The sequence below is a fragment of the Mus pahari genome, chromosome 13, assembly GCF_900095145.1.
Source record: "Mus pahari chromosome 13, PAHARI_EIJ_v1.1, whole genome shotgun sequence".
Taxonomy (NCBI): Eukaryota; Metazoa; Chordata; class Mammalia; order Rodentia; family Muridae; genus Mus; species Mus pahari.
In genome coordinates, this window is record NC_034602.1 from 71,365,652 (window position 1) to 71,391,083 (window position 25,432).

General features: G+C 37.6%; 1 protein-coding gene across 22 annotated transcripts in view; it reads left to right on the plus strand.

The window, feature by feature from the left end:
* The window catches only part of Adgrl3 (adhesion G protein-coupled receptor L3), a 777,100-nt gene that overhangs the window by 510,727 nt on the left and 240,941 nt on the right, over positions 1–25,432 (plus strand). For all 22 annotated transcript variants that reach the window (XM_029545394.1, XM_029545383.1, XM_029545393.1 and 19 more), the window contains one exon: positions 19,105–19,185. In XM_029545394.1, the coding sequence (XP_029401254.1) occupies positions 19,105–19,185 (81 nt within the window). The remainder of the gene's footprint in view (positions 1–19,104; positions 19,186–25,432) is intronic.

A 25,432-nucleotide genomic window follows, 5' to 3' on the forward strand; every position in this document is an offset into this window, starting at 1 on the left:
GGAAGCAAAACAGTAGTTAGGAAAAGCATGGTAACAAGAACAGGAAGGAGACTGATTATATGCTGTCCAGAGATGGAAGCAGAAAGACAGAGAACAGGACTTGGGGTGGACTATAAACCCCAGTGCCCATCCCCAATAATGTGCACTTCTGTCAGCAAGTCTCCACCTCCTAAAGATTCCATAAACTCCCCGAACAGCACCACCAGCCAGGAACCAAATGAATAAATGCATGAACCAGTGGAGGATATTTTTCACTGAAATGGCCACAAGTAGTAATTAATAACTTTAAAGTGTTTGTGCTTTGTTATCTCCCCAAGTATCTTCATTGAAAAGCAGAATAGTAAGTTGCATTAGTTGAGTATATATATATATGTATGTATATACATATATGTATATACTCAACTGAATAATTATATGCTAGTAGACTTTTCTATGGTCAAAGAGAAGAGCTGAAATGATTTCGTTCATTTTAACCTGCATACTTATTAAAGGGAGAACAATACTCTGGCTTCCCAGACACATATGCACATGTTTGCACACAGACTATGAGTCACATTGCTTTTGTTTTGCTGTGATAAAAGTCCAAGTCAAATTAGCTAGAACTAAGTTGAGGAAATTAATCACTGAGATACACTGGGTTCCAAAGAACAGAGCTGTCTTCTCAATTAAAATATTTATATTACACTATTAAAGCTCTCTCAGTCTAGACATAGCTTCTGCTATTTTTAATTGGCTGCTCTATAAGACAAAATTCTGGATATTGTGTCCAAATTTTTTATCACGAATACACTGCATAAAGGGCTGTTCCTGTTCTCCCACGAGCCATGCCAGGCTCCTGGAACAGTCTGGCCATGCCTCGAATCTGATATATGAAGCAGTATTGAAGAGGGAGGTTGGGGATGAAATCCCAGGTCTTCTGAATACAAGGTTAGTGTTTTCAATTGAGCTATACAGTCTCAACCCCTTTTAAACTGTTAGTTAACTCATCCATGATATTAGGGTTCAAATTTAAAATGTCAGCCTATGTAAGCTCATCCCACAAAGCTGCAATTTCTGTGCTCTCCTAGTTATTATTTAAATATAACAAGATTAATAATAAAGGCAAAGTTTATAACTATAAATTTTACAAATACGTCCTGGGAGATATTTTCATTTCTTCTTTGCTTATTTCCTCAAATATGATTCTTATATCCATTTTATGAATAAGAATTACCATTTTAAATCCCACTAGAAGCAGTAGGTGTAGCTTACTTGTTTTTTGAAATAAAAGAATGAGACTATAATACAATGGATTTTCTCTTTTATGTTCCCATTTCTATTCACTATTATTATTGAAAAAATTTAAGATTTTATTAAACAAAACCAACAGAAATTCCATGAAGCCCTTATTAAAGTATGCATTTGATTGGATAAATTATTTGTCTAATTGTAGAACAAGCTTTGAAGTTTATTTTATTGATATTTTCCTGTGTCTTTTAAACTTTGCAATCAGAAGGTAAAGCCATCTTTTTTGGTTAATACTGAGATTCCAAACTATTGATTCCACATTGTCTTCTCTAGATGTTCACCTACCCTCATTCCACATATAATCTGTTTCAATGATCATCACATACTGTGTTTTATTTGGTTATTTCTTTTATATATAGATTTTCCATTCTTTAAAAAGAACTTAAAAGTTTGTTTTTGTATGTGCACGTGCATACATGTGATTTTATGTAGTATGCTGGTGCCCATAGCGTGACAGGAGAGATCTTTAGATGCCATGGAGCCAGAGTTACAGGCGATTTTGAGCTTGCTGATGTGGGTGTTGCAAGCTGAGAAGAGATCCTTTTTAACGAGTGCAAGCCCTTGTAACTACTGAGCTATCTAACACTGTGTTTTTAAAACATTAAATCTTGCTTTTATTAGATGTGGAAGGTCTCTTGATGTCTTCTTTTGATGTAGTATCACACACTTATTCATGAACTCTCTTAATTTTAATAACAAATACTTTGAACTCTAGTGTTATTTTTTTCATATCGAAAAAAAGAACCAAGAGCAAAGGATAAACCTCAGTTTCAGAGTGTTTGCGTAGAATGTAGAAAACTTTGGGTTTGGTTCTCAACACAGTGGGGAACAGAGGAGTAAAGAAACAGAAAATAGTTCCTAAAGAAACTATTGTAATCATAATAAAGGCCAGTGATACATTTAATCACATTTTCAATTACAGTAATAAAATTGGATAACATTTTCACACACACACACACACACACACACACACACACACACACACAAATCCACCTATGAGAAAAGGAAACATCATGGGTGATCACACATAAAATAATGAAATTCTAGCAGTTTTCACTATCATTCTTCAATGGTAGCATATGTTCTGTTAAACCTAGCCAGATACTTGTCATTTTGGGGGGGAGGGGACACTTCTCTGGGCATGTGACTAGGAGGAGAAAGGATAACATTACTAGTATCAAGATCTTATACCTCCAGTGTGCTAATGTGCTAACAACCCTTCCTATTCTTTGTGTGTATATTTAAGTTCTAAGGTTTCCTAATTCCTTTGATTGAGACTGCCAAAATTGAAATAGAATAAATGTGTCAGAAATGAACAGCCTGCACAGTGTTCATATTTTTCATCTGATACCTTTTTTTCCTCTCTCATGCAAAAGGGAGTTGTCAAAATTTCACTACAGGCTATCTCATTTTATGCAATATTTTTAAATGTCTTGAAAAGAATAAGATAGTAAAATTTACTGTTATTATCCTAGGGAAATACCTATATTCTTTTATTTCTGTCTATATTCATGTAGTGTTATACTTGGGTCTTTCTGATCATGATTCTGTAAGTCACCAAATACAGTGAGTTGTCATTGAGTTTCTGAATTAAAGTCTCTGCAGACATGTATTGATCTCAGTCAAGTAACATGCTGTCAGGTTTTAAAGTCTGTCGCCCTGACTGATCCTCACAGATCCAATGGATTGGTAAAAAGGAAAGAGGGTTCTGACCTGACCTGACTATAGGACAAGTAAGCACGTCCTTGTGTCTCTTCTTTAAATTCGATTTTATATATATATATATATATATATATATATATATATATATATATATATATATTTCTCAACTAAATATGCTGACCAAAAAATAAAAAATAAAAAAAAAACAAAGAATAACAAACAAAGAAACAAAAATCTCTCATTTTTTTTTCTTTTCTTGACTTGTAACTGTTTTGAGCATTTGACCCATGTCGAAATGTATTTTAAAAGTCCATTCTTCTATAAACTGAGTCGTTGTGTATTGAGTTAGTATGATCACAGCATCCAAAGTTGCTCTATTCCTCCTGAGTGTCCTCTCTAAGATATGCAGGTTCAGGCAGTTTAGTATGGAGTATGGTCTGGTGGGCACTGTAAGTGGGTAATCATGATGAGTACCTTTTGAGTTGAGATCTGTACATCAATCTGCTATGGTAATGATAGTTAAACCTAGCCTGCCACTTGTCATTTGGCATGGGGGAGGGCCCTTCTCTGAGCACGTGAATAGGAGAAAGGGTAACATTCTCTTGCTGTCTATTTACAATCCTTGTTTCAGGTGCTTTTAATATGATTCCTCATTGAGATATTCAACTGATGTTTTGAGATATTTTTTAATCAGAAGGACTGAAAAGACAACTAGATGTTTTTCCAGTAGGCTAGGACAGCCTGTAGAACAGAGCAGTAGACCAGCTCCATGGTACAGTGGGGAAGCTCTCTGCTGGGACTCTGGAGTGTGTTTCTCTCTGTGCTTCTTCAGATCTGTGAATTGGAAAGCAAATTGTTTTCTTTGGAGAAGTACTAATATCATTTTCAACATCGCGAACTTTTCCCCTACATACACACACTTCCATTTGTGTGTGTGCGCGCGCGCGTGTGTGTGTGTGTGTGTGTGTGTGTGTGTATGTATGCTATTATTTGCAGTTCCACTAAAAGAGAAAAATTACAAAAATACAGTGCCAACTTATGCCAGGTTTTCAGTTTCTTTCAATGACAGAATTCCAACGTACTTAACACTTCTAGCCTCTTAGTGAAAATCGTTGTTTATGAAAGTGCTCTGAGGTCCACTTGGTAAAGACATTTTTTTCCAGAGAACCCTGAACAGCCTTCGCTGGATACTGCACAGGCACAGTATATATGTACATATATGTATATACATTGATTTTTTTTCAGTGTCTAAAATATTCCAGTGAGATCCAAAGGTCAGAGAGAATAAACATGAATTCTAACATGATTCCCGGGCTTATTTAGGGACTGCCATACTTAATATAACTATGTATAGTCTTATTAATGTGGCTTTTTGACTCTTTCTGTGAAAGTATGTCAGAGAAGCAAAAGGATGACTTAATTTTATGACTTTTAAAATTGCAATAAAGTCTCAATAGTGTTCGTTTAAGAAACTTTAAAATAGCTTTAAGGATTTACTTCAGTGGTAGAGCACTTATCTAGCAACTTCAAGGTCCTGGGTTCCGTCCTCGGCTCTAGGGGAATAAAAGAAAAGACATCTTAAAATAATTGGCAATAATTTGTTACTAAGAGGCTTGTGTGTATTTATATGTAAATAGAAGTAGTGTGTTCTCATATTTGCTATCATCATATTTCATTTAACAAAGGTTTTCTGAAAAACACATTAACGAGATTGTCAATAGTATATACATTTTCATAACAGAATGTAAATATAAAACCTGCGACACTTTGTGTGCTCCTGAAGTTTAATAGCTAAGCTATATATTGGTATATTGACAAGAATTAAATTCTAGTAGGTGAATTGATCTATAAGCAAGAGTATGAATTGGAGAGATTTGTAAATTAAGACCTTTCTGTTGCTCATTTTTCAGAAAGTGTATACCATGGAAAGTTCTTCACTCATTCTTTCTCTTACATAGACCTATACCCTTGGGAAGTACATCAGGATTGGTGCACTTGCCTAGCCATCAATCCTGGGTTTTATCCCTAGGAAGAAAATGTAATTAATTAAGTAAGTAAACAAATGAAATGAAGGGCCGGTAAGATGGCTCAGCAAGTGAACGTGCTCGCTGCCAAGCCGGGTGACCTGAAGTTGATCCTCCAGCGCCCACGGGAGGGAAGGAGAAAACTGATTCCCATAATTCATCTTCTGACCTCCAAATGTTCAGCATGGTATAGATGCACTAAAATATACGTACAAAAAATTTAAAAATAGGTAAAAAAGAAAAATACCTCACAGTGTAATGGATTAAATTTCTAAATATTGCAAGAAAATTAGAAGCATGCATATGACAAATAGACTCTGACCCAGAGAGCCAGTCAGAGCATGGTCCTCAGAGTTTGTCTACCAGCCTTTCCTGAGTCCCCTGCCTGGGATCTTCAATGCATTTATCACTATGAGGTTCATCATTTTGTACACAAAAATTACAATGAGCACTTATTGACTATTTACTGTGTTACATGTATTTATTTGCTGGGCATCTGCTATTCTTGAAAAATCCATTTATCAGACAAAGTTCATAATTTTATACAACCTGGATTTTGAGATTCAAGGATTGAGATGTCAGTAAGGCTTCCTGCCCTTCTATAAAGCACACAGTAGCATGCATTAATATCCAAATGAATAAACGGGTAATGGGAGAATAATGAGACCTCATTCATGATCCTTTCTTCCTTTTTTATCACCATTTGCCAGGTATAAGTTTGCTCAATATCATAAGTTCCAGAGTGGAATGGGTATAAAAATCACATTCTGCACTTTGAATAGATAACTTACACTGTGCGAATGATCCATGACTCACTCTTGAGCAAACAGTGAGAATATTAAATACACTTCATTATCACAGCTACAAACAAATAGCTACTATCCTTTAAAATGTAATATCTGATTATTACCTAGAAAATAAAATTACACAATTTAAATCAGCAGCCAATTTTTTCTGTATTGTAAGATGTGACTGTACACAATCAGGGCATTATCAGCAATTTTTTAATGTTTCAATTTTATTCCTTTAAAAATTAGATAGTCAAAATAATTTAAAATATTTACATTGTTTAATATTTTATTTGATTTATTATCAAATAATATATATGCTATATATGTAATATATATAGTAATGAATAAAAATTCAAAAAGGTACAAACATAACAATGAAATAAACCTGTAGGAAAGCATATGTTGAAAGGTTACTAAAGGGAAGACTCACAATTATTGGCTCTTTGTTGTATACTATATACTATATACTAACCTTCTTTATGTTTTCTGTTAATTTCTTTTCTCTAGCTGGGCGTGGTGGCGCACGCCTTTAATCCCAGCACTTGGGAGGCAGAGGCAGGCGGATTTCTGAGTTCGAGGCCAGCCTGGTCTACAGAGTGAGTTCCAGGACAGCCAGGGCTACACAGAGAAACCCTGTCTCGAAAAACCAAAAAAAAAAAATTTCTTTTCTCATAGCATGCCTGTGGCCTGAATTATATTTTAAAGAGAACAATTGACTTTAAATTTTAGTATTAGGTCAATTTTATTTATCTATATTACAACATCCAAGACCAAGTTAGCTAACCAATAGGTTTTCTACCAGATATGTAAATATTTTCTGTCATAAAAATTTTTAAAAACATTATTTAGGAGTAAAAGAAAAAATACTTTTCTAGTTTTAGAAAACATACCTGGCTCTATATCTGTGAGCATCAAAATCATCAAAAAACTATGTTCAACATTAGAATCAATAGAATATTGTTTCTGCTAGAAGGCTTAAGTGTCTTCCCAATTCATAGATTTTATTTTGCTTACAATGCTGTATTAAATTCATTTTAATGTGTCTTTTAAACATGTAGGTATCAACATGATATTATAGGAGATTAGAAGAACCCCTACACAGTATTGACAAAGGTGCAAAGGATAGCATAGGCAGAATCATAGGGTGTCTAGAATTTGTTCCAAAATATTTTGTGGTAGGGAAGGTTCCATCTAGAAAGGAAATGTCTTAGTCAATGTTCCATTGTTATAAAGAGACACCATGACCCTTATAAAGGAAAGGATTTAATTGCGGCTTGCTTACAGTTTGAGGAGTTTATTTTGTTCATTATCATCAAAGTAGATAGAATGGCCATACACAGGCAGCTGTGGTTCTGGAAGAGACGCTGAGAGTCTTAGATCTGGATCTTCAGGCATCAGAAGATGAGAAAGGAACAGTGGACCTTCCTTGGGCTTTAAAAACCTCAAAGACCACCCCCAATGACACACCTCTCCAACAAGGCCACACCTCCTAATTATTCTCAAGTAGTACCAACTCCTAATGACTAGCCATTCAAATATATGAGACTGTGGCAGTCATTATTATTTAAACCAGCACACGAGATAAATTTTTAAAGGCTTTGTGTTGACTGCTCGCTTAAGCTAGATGTGAGACATTCATTGTTGGCTGCTTTTTTCAATGGGTTTATGTATGCTTTACAATGTGGCGGTCATGCGTTTGTGACTGCCCCACCTGGCCTCCCTGGCTTTCGTCCGGCGTTGTCCTGGGCTTTTCATGTTCTCTCAGCTTTCTGTCTACACACATCGCCACAGGCTTCCTCTGTACTACCACTGCCCTTGGGCCAGACCTCTCTCTCCACTTCCCTCCTGTCTCCCCAGTTAGAGAGAGTTGTAGATCTTCTCTAATAGTCTGGAATTGCCACATCTTGACAGACTCTAGGTAGAGAGATGAGTCATCTTGGTCATATCTAATCCTTTGTGCTAGTGGCATAGTAAAAGTTGGAGCCAAAGAAATGTTTCCACCCCTTTGCTTTATTTAGATAATACCAACTTCCTGTCTCCATGTCCAGAAACACTACACTGCCCACCAGGGAAAAATCTGTCAGTGACATTTCACTTCATCAGTGGCAAATGGTCAGGGTAAATCAAGCATGCAGCTGTTTTTCTGCTCCCTCCTATATTGCTAAATTCATAATTACATGTGTAATTAAAAGTTGAAGGGAGGAGCTGCATAGATGTCTTTTATTATTTATTTACATTTACAATGTCCCCGGTCCCAGTTTCCCCTCTCCAAACTCCATATCCCTCCTTGCCCCCTGCTTCTATGAGGGTGCTCCTCTACCCACCCACTCATCTCGCCTCACCACCCTAGTATCCCCCTCCACAGGACTAAGAGCCTCCCCTTCCCTTGATGCCAGATATGGCATCATGTGCATATGCATATCTGCTACATGGGTTCCTCCATGTGGACTCTTTGGTTGGTGGTTTAGGCCCTGGGAGCTGCCGGGGATCTAGTTGCTTGATATTGTTGTTCTTCTTATGGAGTTGTAATTCCCTTCAGGTCCCTCAGTCCTTCCCCTAAATCTTCCATTGGGGTCCCCATGGACTGAGAGCATCCTCATCTGTATTGGTCAGGCTCTGGAAGAGCCTCTCAGGGGACAGCTATATCAGGCTCCTGTCAGCAAGCACTTCTTGGCATCAGCAACAGTGTCTGGGTTTGGTGTCTGCAGATGGGATGGATCCCTAGTTGGGGGGTGGGGAGAGGGAGGGGTGTCTCTGAATGGCCTTTCCTTTAGCCTTTGTCCTACTCATCGACCCTGCATTTCCTTTAGATAGAAGCAATTCTGGGTTAATGTTTTTGAGATGGTGGGTGGCTCCATCCCTCAATGGGGTGAGGGATGAGGGCTGGGGGGGGCATACCAATGTCTTAACCATCCAGATCATTTACTGCTATTGCAAACAATGTGGGTTTGGTTCTAAAGACCCACATCTGGAAGCTCACAACTACCTCAGAGACTCTGAAGCCCTCTGGACTCTGCAGGCATCTGCACCCATGCAGTGCTCATAAACTCTGCGGGCACACTCTCATTCATATAAATAAAAAATATTAAGTAAGTCTTTCAAATGAGTTCAAGGAGGGAAAAGAAATGAGAAGCAGAAGGTGTCAAACTGGCATCCTCAGAAACCTCTTTTAGTAGCTGCTTTCGATTGGTGCTAACCTTGTCACTGGAAAGCTGACTTCAACGATGCCTGAGGCTGTGCTTGGAGTAGAGTATGAAGAACAGAAAGCTCGTTATCATGCTAGGCATGAGCAGGTTTTCAGAAGTACTCACTGACCTTTGGTAGTTTCTATCTAGAGTAAAGATTATTTTCGGCATGAATCAAACTTTTTAGCGATAAAGTTAAGCTGCTGTTAAGAGTTGTTTTGCAAACATAAGTGAGAAAATTGCATATGTCATTCTTAAATACGGTTTTTATTTTATAATTTATTATTCTCACATGAAGTCTTTAGTGAAGAGTGAAGGAATATGATTTACACTAGTCCTAAAACTTCTCAAAGCAAAATAATACTGTATTTTATATGGAAAATAATCAAAATTATCAATTGAATTTTAAGCCAATACAAATTAACATAAAATTTACCTTCATAACAATATAAGGTATGAAGCTCAATTATCACGCTGTATGAAAGTAAAGAAAAATGAGTAAAGAGGTAGCATAAATGCAAACCCAGTGAGGACATTATTGTGATGAAATACGGTTTCACCTCATGTTCACTTTAGAAACCGTTTCTCTCCATATTTTATATATGCTGTTTTTATGCACTGCTCAGTGTTGACAGTATTATTTTTATAAGCATATATCTACCTTTGACGTGAGACAGGAAAAAAAAGCCTTTCATACCAACATATTTGCTAGCTTAAACCTTAATCATCAAAAGCAGGTTGAAGTCCAGTCTGACAGCTAAGCGCTAGAACACTGAGCTGGTCCTAAGGTTTGAGTGTGATACAGAACATAAGCTTCTCTGCCTAAGGACTTCTCAGCGAACCGAACCGGAGGGACCTCTAGGAAGTGGTGGAACCTTGATGAGGTGGGGTGCCATAGAAAATAGTCCAGTGGTCATTGTGGGCTTCTCAGAGAAGCTGAGAACAGTAGGTACCCTAAGCCATTATCCTGTTTCACGTCTAGGCTGTCAGGAGGTGGGCACCACATATCTGTCCCTACTTACCAAAATCTGATGCCTTGTAACTGGCTCAAAAGCAAGGGGCCAAGTGGCAAGAACTGATAGTTCAATAATAAAATAAACATTTCTTCCTTATCAATGCTCTCATCTCGGTTATGTGCTATAGAAAAGTAAGGTGGTTAACACAGTTAGCAATCAGGGCTCTGGATTCAATTTTCCAAACACACAAGCTAACTGAACCTAACACACACACACACACACACACACACACACACACATGCACGCATGCACACGCGCGCGCACACACACACACACACACGCGCACACGCGCACATGCACGCACACACACACACACACACACACACACACATACACATATACTGTATGGAGGTCAGAGGACTGTTTTACTTTAAGGTGGAAAGGAGTTTTCTCATCCCCCTCTATGTGGGTTCCAGGGTACAGGTGGGTCTTCAGGCAAGGACATTTACCTGTTGAGACCACACTGGTGATTCCCTTTTGATCTTTGAATATTTGTCCATCAGAGTCATCTCTCCAGTGTTTCAGATGCTGTCAGGACAACTAAATTAGGCCTTCACTTAGCATCCTTCAAAAAACTGAAGCCTGTCTCTCCCCGCTGGAACTCCGTGTGCCCAATTTTAAGCCTTTCTTTTTGTGCTTAGCCCCTAGAACCCATAATATAGTTGATGTAATTGTGATTACTGCTACTTTTTCTTCATCTACTTAAGGATATGAATTAGCACTTTATTGTGTGATACATGCAAACTACTTTAAAGGGTACCTGTGACTGATGAATTATTAATGAAAGAATGAATCTGTAATTAAAATAGCTAAACATTGCTAAATACTTAATTTTGTACCAAACACTGTTCTCATTAGTTCGTATTTACAGATTCATATAATGTTCACAATAACCTCTGAGGTCAGCACTTTTATAAACCCATCATACAAATGAGGGGACTGAGGTCATGGTGCCTTATTTGTTGCCCTGGGTAGCTAAGGAGTGTCAGAAGCTGCATGCTAATATAGGAAACCTGTGACAAGAAGTACGATCTTCTATGTGGCTGCCTCTAGTTGAAGAAAACAAATGTATATTTCCAAAAACAAATGGCTCTGAACCTCTGAGTGTCTCTAGACTTTTGACAGGTCATGTTCCACACACCTAGGAAACAATGTCTTCCTGCAGCAGCTTCCCAGGTGGCACAGTAGGGATACTACTGGATCCTTTCTTACTGTCTCTACCGTCATCCTAATGACAGCCACTCATATTGTCACTTGAAAAACTCTTCAGCGCCCCAAGCTGTCAATCTCTTCGTACTAAAACGTGGGTTTGGGCTGTAAGCTATTAAATGCTTTTCTCTCTCAATTCTATGGTTCTGTGAAATGTCTTTTTGCTCTCAGATGTGCAAGTGAGGTATTGGGAAGCAAAAAAATAAAACCTTTGCCCTACTGAAAGCTGGTCAAATCCTTTCTATATTTGAACCCTAGTAGAAATTGCATGGGGTTCTTCAATGAATAGAAATTAAATGAAAGTTGAAAAGACATTGAAAGGAGAAAAATACTCCTTTTCCAGAATCCACAATAGCCTGACACTTTTGCTACAGCTCTGGGCTCTATTGACCAGACTAAAATTTTTGGCATTTTTGTCATACCCAACACAGACTATCTTAGATTTTTATTTCAAAGCATGACTTACTCTTCTTTCTCATTTTTTTTCTCCATTTACAAGAGTATCATCTCCTTGTATCCTCTCAATATGGATGAACTACACAATGCTAGGCCCACAGCCTCTGTTTGTAATTAACTAAAATTAAAATTAATTAATTGATTGATTAATTTGTTACTTTACTCAGTAAGACTGCTTATTCTCTATATTTCAGCCATTTTAAATGGGATTTTTTCAACATTTGGCCAACCTTGAATTTATTGTTCTGTCATCTTAAAAGGAAACAAAATTGGAAAGGGTCTCCATGCCTTTCTGAATGCTACCTTGCTGTGGAAAGTCAAATGATGGAATCTTTTGAAATCAATCTAGAAGTTCCTCAAAGGATGGAACTAGGGTGAGAATTTCCATAAGATGCTGTAATCCTCCTCCCAGGAAACTATCAAAGAAAAAGCCGCCAAAAAGACAAACTTGTGAGGTCCTGACATAGGTTTTAATGGTAGTCAGGATGTGAAAATTATCTGAAGTGCCCATCACAGGAATTGATGATTGCATAAATAAAATATGGAGGAGCTACTAAGTGAAAAATTGCTTGATGAGAAAAGGGAAGTAATGATTTACAACATAAATGAGTTTTGAAAATTTATGCTGAGTGACAAAAGCTGATAACAAAGGGGGACATGTAATTCCATTTATAAGAAAAGTCTAGAATAAGCAAATCTATAGAGAAAGAAATGAGCTAAGTGATTGCCTAGAGCAGAGATAAATTGAGGAGAAATGAGGAGGGAGGGCTAATGAAGCTTGAGGTTCTCTTTTTGTGGTGAGGAAATTGGTCTACAATTAATTACAGGGGTGAGTTATGCAAGTCTCTTGATATATTTTTCTAAAAATATTGAATTATAACTTGAGGGAACTTTATGGTACATGAATTGTATCGCAGCATATATATATATATATATATATATATATATATATATATATATATATATGACCTCAATAATATTTAAATGAAAATGAGCTTGGAAGCTGATCTCTAATTTTGTTCCTGTCATTCTTCTTTGCCAAGACAGAAAACCTTTCCTCTGTTTTTTAGCTTATCTTCTTTGAGTTTGAAAAGTCACCTAGCAAAAGGCATATTAGAGAAAGAAAACACAAGATTCTTATTAGCATATTTAAATATTTGTAAAATAGAAGATCCATTCAGAGAACTTTATATGTTCTTTTAGCAAAGGACAAAGAATTTACCCTTCAAGACATGATTTGCTTTGGGCAACAGACTGGGAAATTAGGGAGAATTCACTGAACTTTTGACTGATTTAGTGAGATCTGATGTGCATCTCATCTTATATGCTTCATATTCCATGGTAGGGTTTCTCTCCTCCACTGATACCTTACATGGAAATGTATACTTTGCTTTTAGACAGATAGAGAGATGAGAATTATGACACATGTGTTGATTCTCAATTGTCTTTGCCTTAAAATAATCCTTATGCCTAAACTGCATATTGTGCAGAGGTTCCTGCCGATCTCATTTGGTTTTGTTGTGGTTGTTGTTGTGATGATGTTGTTGCTTAAAAAACTGGTCATGTATTTGTTGTTCTTAAAGACTTATTTTTGGCTGGACTCAGAAGCAGAAGCTCTCAGTGATGATAGTGTAAGTCTCTTAGCAATCTGTTCCTGGAAGTCCCCCTGAACACACACACACACACACACACACACACACACACACACACACACACACACACACTGGCTTCCTTCATTCTCTTGGCCAAATGTTTAGCGCAGTCACCAGCCTCCTCCTTATTTTCCTTAATTAGTATGCTGGGATTTGTGTTGCAGAACTCAAGGAGTAGAAGGAATCTTGGGTGTTTTGGTCCTTTTTTAGCTTCTTTGCTTTCTGTTAGTTTACTGTCAGATATCATCTTCTTTAGAGAAACTGAATGCTTTCAGATTCTGCTAGCTCTTTGGCTCTCTAACCACCTAAGCACAGTAGTATCTGTCAATCTAGGAATCTTTCTGTTTCTTTGTGTCTGTCTCTGTTCTTCCCTCCCCTACACACACACACACACACACACACGCACACAATAACTAAGTAAGAACATTGAGATTGGTATCCACAATGAAACCCCAAACAGTTGTGTTGCAGGAAATAATAAAAAGAGCCAGCATGTTCTCCCTCTTGAGTCAACAACTCTCTGCCCATGCAGGCTGGCTGGCCATTGCCTGCCAGTGCATGGCTGACCTATTTTTATCTCGTGGAGACCTCTGACTCAGTGTTCCATAATCTCTCCACCCAGCTCTCTAAGTCACTACCACCCAGCTTGCAGGTCACTACCATGCCAGCCCCACGTTTCAAAACCCCCACTACCTTTGAGGTGCACTTCAGGGAAACCAACAGTTTGCTGTAGCTTTCTCTCTTGAACCCAACACAAACTTAGTTCAGAAACAATGGTAACTCAGTTGCTGAGCACAACAACTAAAATCCAACTTGCAAGCTATATTAAATCTAAATCCTCCGATGGCAAATCCTGAAGGATCCACCACTGAAACCTGGAGGCACTTGTAAGTACATCTTGTCCTCACACTATCCCTATCCAAAAGGACCTAACTCTCTCCTGCTTCCTCTCTTCCTCTGTCCAACCCGGAAGTCCTGCCTACACACCCAGTGATTGGATCCTTTATTCATTAGGGGACTAATTCACAAGAAGTCACTTGAGTACAGGACTCACTCCTTGCCTGCTGCCCCTCCCTGGAGATCAGAATTAGCATCAAAATACAAACAGCACCAGGCTCATCCACAACACAGTTGTTATTGGTCTATATGAATGCCTCTTACTCACCCCTCTGCAGCTCTTACTGGTCTGTAAGCATGCCCCTCACTTACCGGCAGGCACACTCTACTCACTCTACTGTCGCACTTGCTTCTTGGGAACACCTTGTTAGTCATTCTCACCACTGATTCAGACCACAGAGTCATTCTGTTCTCCACCAGCAGCTCCATCTGCAGCCACACAGCTCTCACAGAAAGAAGGAAGCTTGTGTTCTATCCACTTCAGTGATATCTGGCACTGGGGAGGATATATTCAGCCTCACCTTGACAGAGCTGATTACCTAGAAGGTACTGTCACACAAACGAACAAGCAAACAAAACTTTAGGGGTTTTTGTTGTTGTTGTTCTTGTTAATGGCTTTGGAAATCTCAACATATGTACATTACAGGAAATTAAGTTAAAAATGAAATTAGAGACAATAGGGAACCCCTTCCTTCTAATTGAAACCTATACAATCACTTTTACACTTTTAATTCTGTAGAACAAAAGGAGAAAATATAAATATATAAGTGAAGCTTACTATCTAAATACAACAGAAAACCTTTATAATGTTGTTTTCAGTGTATTTGCCTAGTTTAAATAAAACTTAATATTTAGAGGCAATAACTAATCATCAGCAAATACTAACAAATATGTTTATTTAATGCATTCTCTTACCACTCTGTAGACAAAAAAAAAAAAAAAGCCCTTGAGGTCCATTCCAAAGTAAAAAAGGACAAAGTTATCACAAAATGTCAAACTTTTACTTAAAATTCAACTTGGAAGAAGTAAAATACTACAACATATGCCTAATGAAATGTTCTTGTCTCCTAGAAATAGTAAGTTAATTCTATGTAATAAAAACATAATGTTCTTAGTTGGGCTTATTCCTTGTATATCCACTTTGAAAAAGAGAATCAAATGTTGAAGATCATCCTGAGCCAGTTAGTGTGTTCACATATGAGCTGGTCCATGCTGCATGAGAGTTCATCTTTTAAAAGCTAAAACTATAAATATGACGACAACAAAAATAATACACGAATCCTTTAAAACAATATAGAATAAACGTTTTAATGTTTCTTCTCTAACTCAATGTAATTGAAATAAAAATTTCATTAGTATTTTTTTCTTCAAAATTCGTGGAAAGCATAAACTGAAAAATTCAGGAGAGTGATGGAGAGAAAGATATTTTTAATTTGGATAGCAGAAGTAGCTGTCATTAGTCGCAGTTGTCACACACTTGAGTGTATAAGTTAAGATTCTAAGGAGTAGACTGATCAAGTACAGAAGAGCAGACCTTGGTGTGTATGGTTAAAGAGCAGATATGCACTTATCCAAGAGAACTTGTGAAATCTATTTAAACCAGAGCTGTTTACCAAGTTTTTAACCTGCTGAAGTTGTCTTGAACTGATTTAATTTTGTTTTCTCTTGATAATGCTGGGAATTGAATGCAGGACCTTGAGCACCATAGGCAAAGTAACTGTGAAGCTTATTAGTGGCTTTAATGATATTTTGAAATTTTTACTTTTTTGAAATAATTTTATTTTAGAGATTAAAGAAAATTAGAGGGTGTGTGGGTGCTTTGATTTCATAGATGTCTGCTTGCCACATATGTACAGGGATTGGAGACCGGAAGAGAATGTCAAATCCTCTGGAACTGAGGGAGGAACCATTGTTACCTGCCATGGGGTGCTGATAATCAATCAGGGATACTCTGGAAAAAACAGTCAGTTCTCTTAAACATTGAGCCCTCTCTCTGGATCGCCCTTGAAAGAATTCTTAATAAAGAGGGGAGGGCTTCGCACACTCAGTTGTGACATTTCAAGCTGCATGTTGTACTCTCCATTCTCTGGTGACCATTCTTAGCCACATAATAAGAAAGGCATTGTATTTTTATGTATCTTTGTGGAGATACTACCGACCTACACTGCTGTAAATGTGATTTCCAATTGTACGGCTAATGCTAACAAACGAGTCAGCAGCAGGCTTCGTAGTTTCTAGCGTCTGTTCTCCAAGTCAGAACTTCAGTGTCTTCCTTGCCTTTAGCGGATTGTCATTTCCAGTCAGTGTAGCTTTCCCTGGCACACTCCATCTTCAGTTTGCTAAATTTTTCCCAGGACTGAGAAAGAATATGATGGTAAATGAGCCTCTAACAGTCCTGTCTCAGTGCCCATGGTATAATCTCCAGACTCCCTATACCTGTAGGCCAAGAAGAAGAAAACACTGAATTACTCCTTTTCTTCAAATAGAATATAAGAGTGACAGTTACAAAGAGACTATGATTCTCTTTAAAGTCTGTTCCTGTTTTCCAAAGGATTTAGGGTACAGAGACTTTCTTTGAGTAAAAATGATATGATAAATTAAAACCACATTTTGATCAAAACAATCCCAAACTTACAAGTGCTTGATAAAGTTGCCCATCTCTTCCTGTTTGTTTCTTTGCTTTAAAATATGTGCACATTCACATTGCAAATAGTCCACGTGCTGGTGGATGTTCATTGGTAGCTGCCTGGTAGATATTGTCAAATATGGTAAAAAGCTATGTTCCAGTAACAGACATGAAACCAATATTATTTCATGCAGTGAGATTACTGGGGCAAATGCCAAGACAGTGATATATTATTTTTAGCCTTTTACACTGATGTATGCCTCTTTAATACGAAACTTTAAAAGTAAAATTTTTTTTCAGCCAACCATACAGTGTATCTGAACAGGTGGTTTTACAGTTAAGCTAATGTGAACTTTTTAATAAGCCATTTTCAGCATGGGCTGGTAACTGTGCATAACTGGTAACATCTTCCTTCCTTTTATAATAGTGCTTTAAGTACTCCACTGGAATACAGCAGTGGATGTGCAATATTCTTAGGACTGAGTGCATTATATCAGATCTGCCATCTCTACTGCTAGTGAGGAAAGCGCTGGGAGCCACAGCAGTTCTCATCAACGGGGAGCCATATTAATTATTTGAAATGTGCCTCGTAAGAGGAATCAGCAGTGTTTATTACAAGTGGAATATTACTTGAAACGGGAAGGTTACTCTAACTGTTATCATAATCTATGTATCATTAACTTTCCTTGTTTAGGAGAAGAGATTAACAACCCTGTAAATGGCTATAGTAAATGTGTGAAGTATAACTACATATTCCCACGTAGAAAGAAAGTGGTGCCTTCTCCATCTCTACCAAGTCTTCTTTGTACGAAGTTGCTTCAGAACATGAAATGACTTTGTAATTATTCTTTCTTGCTTCAGAATCCTAATTGCTTGCTGGATCTTCAGTACAAATGATAGCTACTTTGAACATTAGACATTTTTTGTAAATTCACTTCATCTTTCTTTGCTTTTATGTTATTTATTGGGCATCAGGGAGGGCATAATTGTACTATGTCCCCAAGCCTGGGAAAATAAGTGTACTTTTTAAAAAATGCTCATTTAATTTTTCAAATCAAAATTTGTATTTTTATTTATGAGATAAAATATATTACAAAGACACTCGTGATGGGAAACAGGCTTTCTAAGAGTAGAGAATGAACCCATCTACTTGCTGTTTGAATTTTGGCTAGGTCTTCCTTTTCCATCAAATTAAAACAAGCAGGTTAGAATGCCTTTCTATTCTGACTGTGGGAGAAATGCCTTAGAGAAAAACATGTGTGTCAGGCTTTCAGCATCCTAAGTGCCATCCAGTTATTACCCGTCCATCAAGTGCCCATCTGAAGATTGTTTAGCACTTATGGGCAGTGAAATAAATACAGCTGGCAGTGCCTACAACTCTGGAGCCAGCGCTCTGGAGCCAGAACGCTAAAAGTTCACTTCTTCCTAATAACATTAAAATAATCAGATGGATATATTAATTTTGAGGCTTTCGAATTTTCTTAAATCCCAGTTTATCTCTCCATAATTATCTATAATCTCACTGAAGGAAAAACTAAATATTAAACACACACACACACACACACACACACACACACACACACACACATTTAGTCCCAGCAATTGAGAAATATAGGCAAGTCATTCTTGACTCCATAACAAGTTTAAAATCAGCCTGGGCCCCATAAGAGCTTGTCGAAAAAGAAGGGAAGAAGGAACAAAGGAAGGAAGGAAAGAGGAAAGGAGGGAGGGAGGGAGGGAGAGAGGGAGGGAGGAAAGGAAGAAAGGAAGGGAGGGAGGGAGGAAGGAAAGAAGAAGGAGGAGAGGAAAGAAGGAAGGAGGGAGGGAGGGAAGGAGGGAGGGAGAGAGGAAGGAAAGAAGGAAAGAAGGAAAGAAGAAGGAGGGAAGGGAGGGAGGGAGAAAGGGGAACTCCTAAATAAATATATAAATCATTTTAAAAATCTATCATGGCTAGAAAGAAAAATCATTTGAATTGGCCGGTGTTTTGGTTTATGTTTAAGAAGATTGTTTTATAATGTACACTAGCTATTTTTTTTCTGTGTGGAACAAAAGTGTTCGACTACTGTAAAAAAATTTAAGTTAAAAGACAACTATAATGTGTTTGTTTATTTAGTGTGTGTATCCAAACATGTATATTGAGATTCAATGTTGAGAACAGCTTGTTGGAGTCATTTCTCCCCTCTACCATGTTGGCCTAGGGATCCTGATTCAGGTAGTCTGCCTTGGTAGCAGGTACCTTTACCCCCTGAGATGTATCATGGTCCCTATGATGTCTTAACGTTTTCTCTTGTGTTCACAGGGCCAGTACATCATGGACAAGTTTCCTACATCTCGCCACCAATTCACCTTGACTCTGACCTAGAAAGACCCCCTGTCAGAGGTGAGTTTTCTTGACTTGAGGCAAAGAAACAGTGTTCGGTGCTGAGTAAGGGGAATGAATGAAACAAGATGAGGTTGTAATATTCATTCGCAGTGCAGTACCTTTTCAAAAATGAAAATGAAAAGTAGCATGTGAAAAAAAATCTTACTTATAAACAAAAGCATGAAATACTGTTCCAAGAAATAGATGAGTCCATTTATTCAAAAACTATGGATCCTGGGGCATCTAATAGAGGACTATTTGAATTCTTTTCAGGGTGACAGATCACCAGATCATTGCTCAAATTTATTTTTCTGTCATTGGATTTTTTTAGAGTAGGATACTTGCTTGTAATGTCATAATCAAAATCACAGTGAAAGAATTTTTCCTTGAAAATTAGTACTTTAATGAATAATTTTAAAAGTCTTTGTGATGTCAATATAATTGTTGATCCATAAAATTATATAAATTACAACTACCTTACATGGATGTCAACAAAAGTCACTATTCACTTGGAAATATTTTTATTACTAAGGCACAATAAAAATTGAAAGGTAACATTTATTAGCAGGATATATAAAGCCAGAATTCATTTTTTTTCCTGTTTTTAAGGAAATTCCAGTCCCTAATCTTCAAAATGTTTTATAGTGTTCAGACCTAATGTTCCACAGTCATGCCTTCCAGTTTTATAACTAACAAGTATATGCAGGTTAATTTTTTGGTCTTAAATATGGCATGTTTTCTAATAAACCCATCAGTGGTTTGGCAAAAGTCAGTAGGCGTGCATTATTTTGCGCATGCCTTCTGCTTGAGAATTTCTTGCTGGCACAAGACTCTTATCTTTTGTGCATCCTGTAAGGTTCTAGTGGACTAGGAGGCTGTGCTTTTTCCACCTGTCTGGCAGAGTTCCATGATTTCCAAAGAGTCATTCTCTGCCCGGGTGCCTTGGTTATTTCCCCTGAAGACATTGTATTCTATTGGCGAGGGTGTGTGCTTTTCTTCCTTGTCTGTTTGCTCCTGGAGGACATATTGCCCTAATTACTATATCCCAGCCACTGGTCTGATCTTGGTCCATAGTGGACAGTACCCTAGTGATTTCTGTCCAAATGACCAGCCAGAAAAAGTGATAGAGTACACACTGCTCAAAAAAAAAATTTTATTTTTCTGTTTTACAAGAGGAAAAAAAATAGAGGGAACATAAAGGAATCCCATGGGAGATGGCACCAAGAGCCAACACAGAAAGTGTGAGGTTTTCTTTGTTGTTGTCCTTAAAAGAGCATGAGGGAAGGGATGGTTAGAATGATGAGATGTGACCATGTTTAAAGGATTCCATATCCTATACCAAGGATTTTGTGTCTTGTCCTGAGAAAAAGCCCCTTTGGGGTGCTTCCTCTAAAATGAATAATGTACCATGGTATCAGCTCTGGAGACAGGGATAATCTCTGTGACATCAGGGAAGATGATGAGCTAGCTGGGGAAGGTGTTGGCAAACAAAGGTGACTCTCAGTAATTAAGATAAAAGATGATGGCATACTTAACTGGAATTATGCCTGATAAGAGGATCTGAAAAATGTCTTTAGAGGCTTAAGTCTGACTCGATAGCCAAGGGATGTGGCAAAGGTGCCTCTTATGTGGCAGTGTTGATTGACTAAGCTAAGGTAGCTTGAATGTTGGTACCTTTTCCAGTTTCTATGTTGAAATTTGAAATTTAACCCTGAGTGCAATAGCTGTAAAATAGAGCCTCTACTCTTAATGATGCTTTGATGCTAAAATAAAAGGGGAAGAAGCTAGGTAGGTGCTGTGTTGTGTTCCTACCCTTCCACGTGAAGGTGATCATCTTCGATCCAGAGAACAACCTTTTTACAGCACTGAGTCTGGCAGCCTCTTGCTCTTGGATTTCAGAGCTTCCAAATCTGTGGGGAAATATATTGTATCTTTTTTTTTTAATTATCCAGTCTCAAATATTTTGTTATAGCAATGCAAAGTGATAGAGATACCTGGTGAGAACAACAGAATCCCTCACAAAGAGTAGGCATGAATGTGAATTGATACATTGATTTGTACATGCTAAGAATTAGAATATAGTTCTCACTAAGGCTGAAGGACTATTTACAAAATGTGGGTACTTTATCATAATATTCTAATGCTTTAGATATGACCCCAGTATAATTTGAGAAAGAGTATTTAAATAAAGTCATGGCTGGAGTGGATAAGGAATCTACTCCAAAATGTGATAAATCTAGACAGCAAACATGATACTACAGTGATGTCTGGTTGAATTGGCATTGTGCTTAGTTGGCTGGGTTCTTAGTGGTCAGCATTCTGGCTGGATTTGTAAGGGAGTATGTCACACATATCTTGCTGTCATTTAAGGTAGTGGTCTCAGGCCTCCAGTTGATCTTCAATCTAGTCTACCACCTTCACTGCCATGGCAGAAGGGAGTCTGAGTAATGGGAGGACTAGTATTTGGGTGAGCCTCTCCTTGAGTGGTGCTAGTTAATGTCATACTTGCCACAGAAAGTCATGTAGCCAGCCTCAGACCTCAAGAGAAGAGGTGAATTATCTCTTGTTAGGGAAGGCTCATGGAGAAGTAGAGTTTAAGACATTTGTAAAGTCATGTATAAAGAAAATAAATTTAGCCTGACTCTGAAACGTTTGATGTGGAAGTTTTAGGCACTCTTGCTTTGAGTATCTTTAACCATCTCACAGACCTGAAGGTGGAATTTAACACGCTTGTGAGGAGCAGGGACGTGGAACAGAGTGACATTTGGTAGGTCCTGCGCAATGTACAGCTATTACTGCTATTTGAGTTCATTGCAGCAGTGTATAGGGAGAAAAATAGGCTTCGGAACCAGGTTGCTCTGCCATCTGTCCAACAAAAACTACTAGACCAGTCTGTGAGGCTTATCAGAAGGAAATAATGCATATTAAGTACCTGGCTCATGCCAGACCTTGAGAAATTCACAGAAAAGTGGGTAGCCATTGTTAAGAACCCAGATTTCAGATGGCATCCCCTTCATATTGATCTGTGGTTTTGAGCTGATACAGAATGAAAAATGATCACTCATGGCCACTGATGCTTAATACATCAGACTGTGTAGAGCCTTTGTTTTTGTATAACTTCAAAAGAAAATTAGTCCAAGTAATTACACCATGAATTCTCTTCAACATGGTTGCCTAAACAAGACCCAAATAAAGAAGGCATCAATAGGCATGCAACATGGAGCGCTCATAGAGTGACTGTTTTCATAGCTCCTCATGCTCACACAAGGCTCAACGTGAACTGACCCACAGATTCTCGACCATTTGCATTTATGGTCACTACCTCATGTAAAACAGCCTTTTGTTTGTTTTACTAAGAAACAACATGTAGGGGCTGCACAGATGATTCAGTGGTTAAAGCACCTGCCCCACAACTATAAAGATGAGGTTCCCAGAACCTACAGATAGGCATGGTGATGTGTTTATAATTCCACTGCTAGACAGCCAGGGATGGGAGATCTACAGAACAACCTGGCTAGCCAGACAAGGCAGATGGTAAGTTCTGGATTGAATTCAGAGACTCTGCTTCAGTGAATAAGATAGAGTGGGACTGACAAAGACTTCGAATCTCTACCTCATGCCTCCACACACAGATGCACCACACACACACCTGCCCACACTTAGATGCATAAGCACATGGCACACACAGAATCCAAGAGACAGTTTAATTAGAGAGGATTATGAGAAACTATCAAAATCCTATTACAGACAAGGTTGCATATTTTCAATGACTGACATTTCATTCAAAGGCAGATAATAGAAAGGACACTGAGATGGTATAACACTATCATTAGATTCTAGCTTCAAAGTATTTCTACTCAGCTATCAAATGTTATACTCAATAATGATTTTTGAACAAACTGTATACTAATATTGATTTCGTGTACGGTCAAATTATACATCTCTCTCCATATTCATATTCTTCTGTTAGTTGAGAAGGAAAAGAGAGAGAATGAGGGGTAAGAATATCTTTTGCATGTTAGAGATTTTATTTTGCTTGAGATGGCATCAGGCTTTTTGAATATGTGGAATGCTACTTATTTTTGTGAGATTATATGACAATTTATATGGAACCACAAGTAAACTAATATTGGCTAGCCAATTAGCTTTTATTTCTCCTAAATTCTATTATAATTTTATGTATATTGAGCACAGGAAAACTAATCTCAATGGTCTGATTGTTCCCTCTGTTTTATTTCCTTTGCTGCATCAGTTTTCCTATTTAACATGCGTGATAATGAATCAGGAACTACTCTTTATTTTTAATATTATTTTTGTATTTTATTAAATTGTCCATATTCTTATAATGAAACTACAATTTTTGTTTACCAATATAATAATATAAATAAAAATATTTTTAAAAGGCCAAATGTAACTTACAATATTAGCCTAGGAAACTAATAACATAATAACATGGAAGAGGACTCGGAATCTTTATCATTTTGTTTCAGGGTAAGCTGCACTGCTTCAGATTACTTCATTTTATAAATACTAATTGTGATTTGAGATGATGAAGTAATAGTTGATAACTTTGGCCTTATGTTTTAAAACTGGATGCTGTTAGAGATGACCCAATGATTAAGAGCGTTTGCTTCTACAGGACCAGAGTTCAGCTGCCAGCATCTGTAACAGATGGCTTACAAAGGCCTATAACTCCATCTCCAGAGGAGCTAACACACTTGTCCTGACTTCTTGGGACAACCACAGACACACCCAGCATACAGTCACACGGACATATAGTTACTCACATTTTTTTTTTATAGTAGATCCTTAAAAGAAGAGGAAAACACTGCTTTACACACACACACACACACACACACACACACACACACAGAGTAAACATATGTACATAGCTCCATCTACTTCAGATTGTCACACCCCTCTGCATACTGGCTTACTGATTATTCACTTTGGGTTTGGTTTATGCGTCCAAACTGTCTGTCCTGTGCACTGTCATTCTTTATGAGAATGTATGGCATTTCTCTGCTTGTTTTTCAGATGTTCCTTTTTAATTCTGTGCTGCTGAATTATGCCCAGTATGTTCTTAGGAACCCAAAGGAAAATAGCGTAACAACTTACAAAACATTCTTTAGTAAACTGTTGTACTCTCTGTAAAATAGCCATCGAATATAAATTCAGTGGCACTTTCCCACTAATGAGTAAATTTGAGAGTTTCTGTTCTTTAAGTCTGATGTGACCATACATGGCATTTGGTCACATAATTTATGCCTGCAATGACTTTATGTGCATTCTTCAATTTACAGATTTTATTACTGAATAGGGGTGTAAATTCCAATAGTTTACTAGTGCATTAATGTCACAATACATTACAAGGTAATTAAGCAGAGATGCCACTATAAATAGAAAAAATAGTCACAGCCTTCACCATAAACTACTTAATAAAAACAAGCTCCTGAATCAGCATTCACCATTACAGTATTTTTTCATGACATATGTCTCATTAATCAGTACTTCTAAAAAAAAACAAAAAAGCACTATTGTTTTTAAACCATTCATTATTAAAACATTTGTTACAATTTGTAGTCAATTTAATGGAATTCATTATATATGTATATCTGCATAGAAAATATGTGCATGCCTTTAAGACACATTCCCCAATTTTATACATGTGAAAGTGAGAGAAATACTGGAGCCTCAGATATTTTGTGACAGATGTGTAAATTGTAGTTCCTAGGAGGATTCATAAAGAATCACAGTTCTTGGTGTTAGATAGTTCAGTGATTGAGAGCACTGGCTTCTATTCTAGAAGACTTGGGTTCCATTCCCAGCACCCACCAGGCAGCTCCAGTCCATAGCTCCAGCAGACATGTTGACCCCTTATGTTGTCCCCAAACCTTCTTCCCTTTCTTTATTTTGCCTCCAAACTTTTCATTTGCAAAATGTCCTCCCTCAGAATCATGTCTGTGATGGACAGCATCACCCAAGCAAGGAGCTTGTGGGAGAATCTGTGAAGACTCTGGAGTCAGAATCCAACACAGAAATTTATGTAATCTGACATTCAAATATACCTGTTAGGGCGTATTCTATAATTGGTCCTTTGTTTACAAGTTTTGTTGATATTTTATTGTTGTCATCTTGGGTTTTGTGACAACCTTAACAGGGATTATTCACACTGAAACAAGTAATTGGGGTCCCAAGCAAAGTCTTTTAAGTAAGGTGGAGACTTCCTTGCCTCATGAGGGCTTTAACTCGTGAGTTAGGGTGC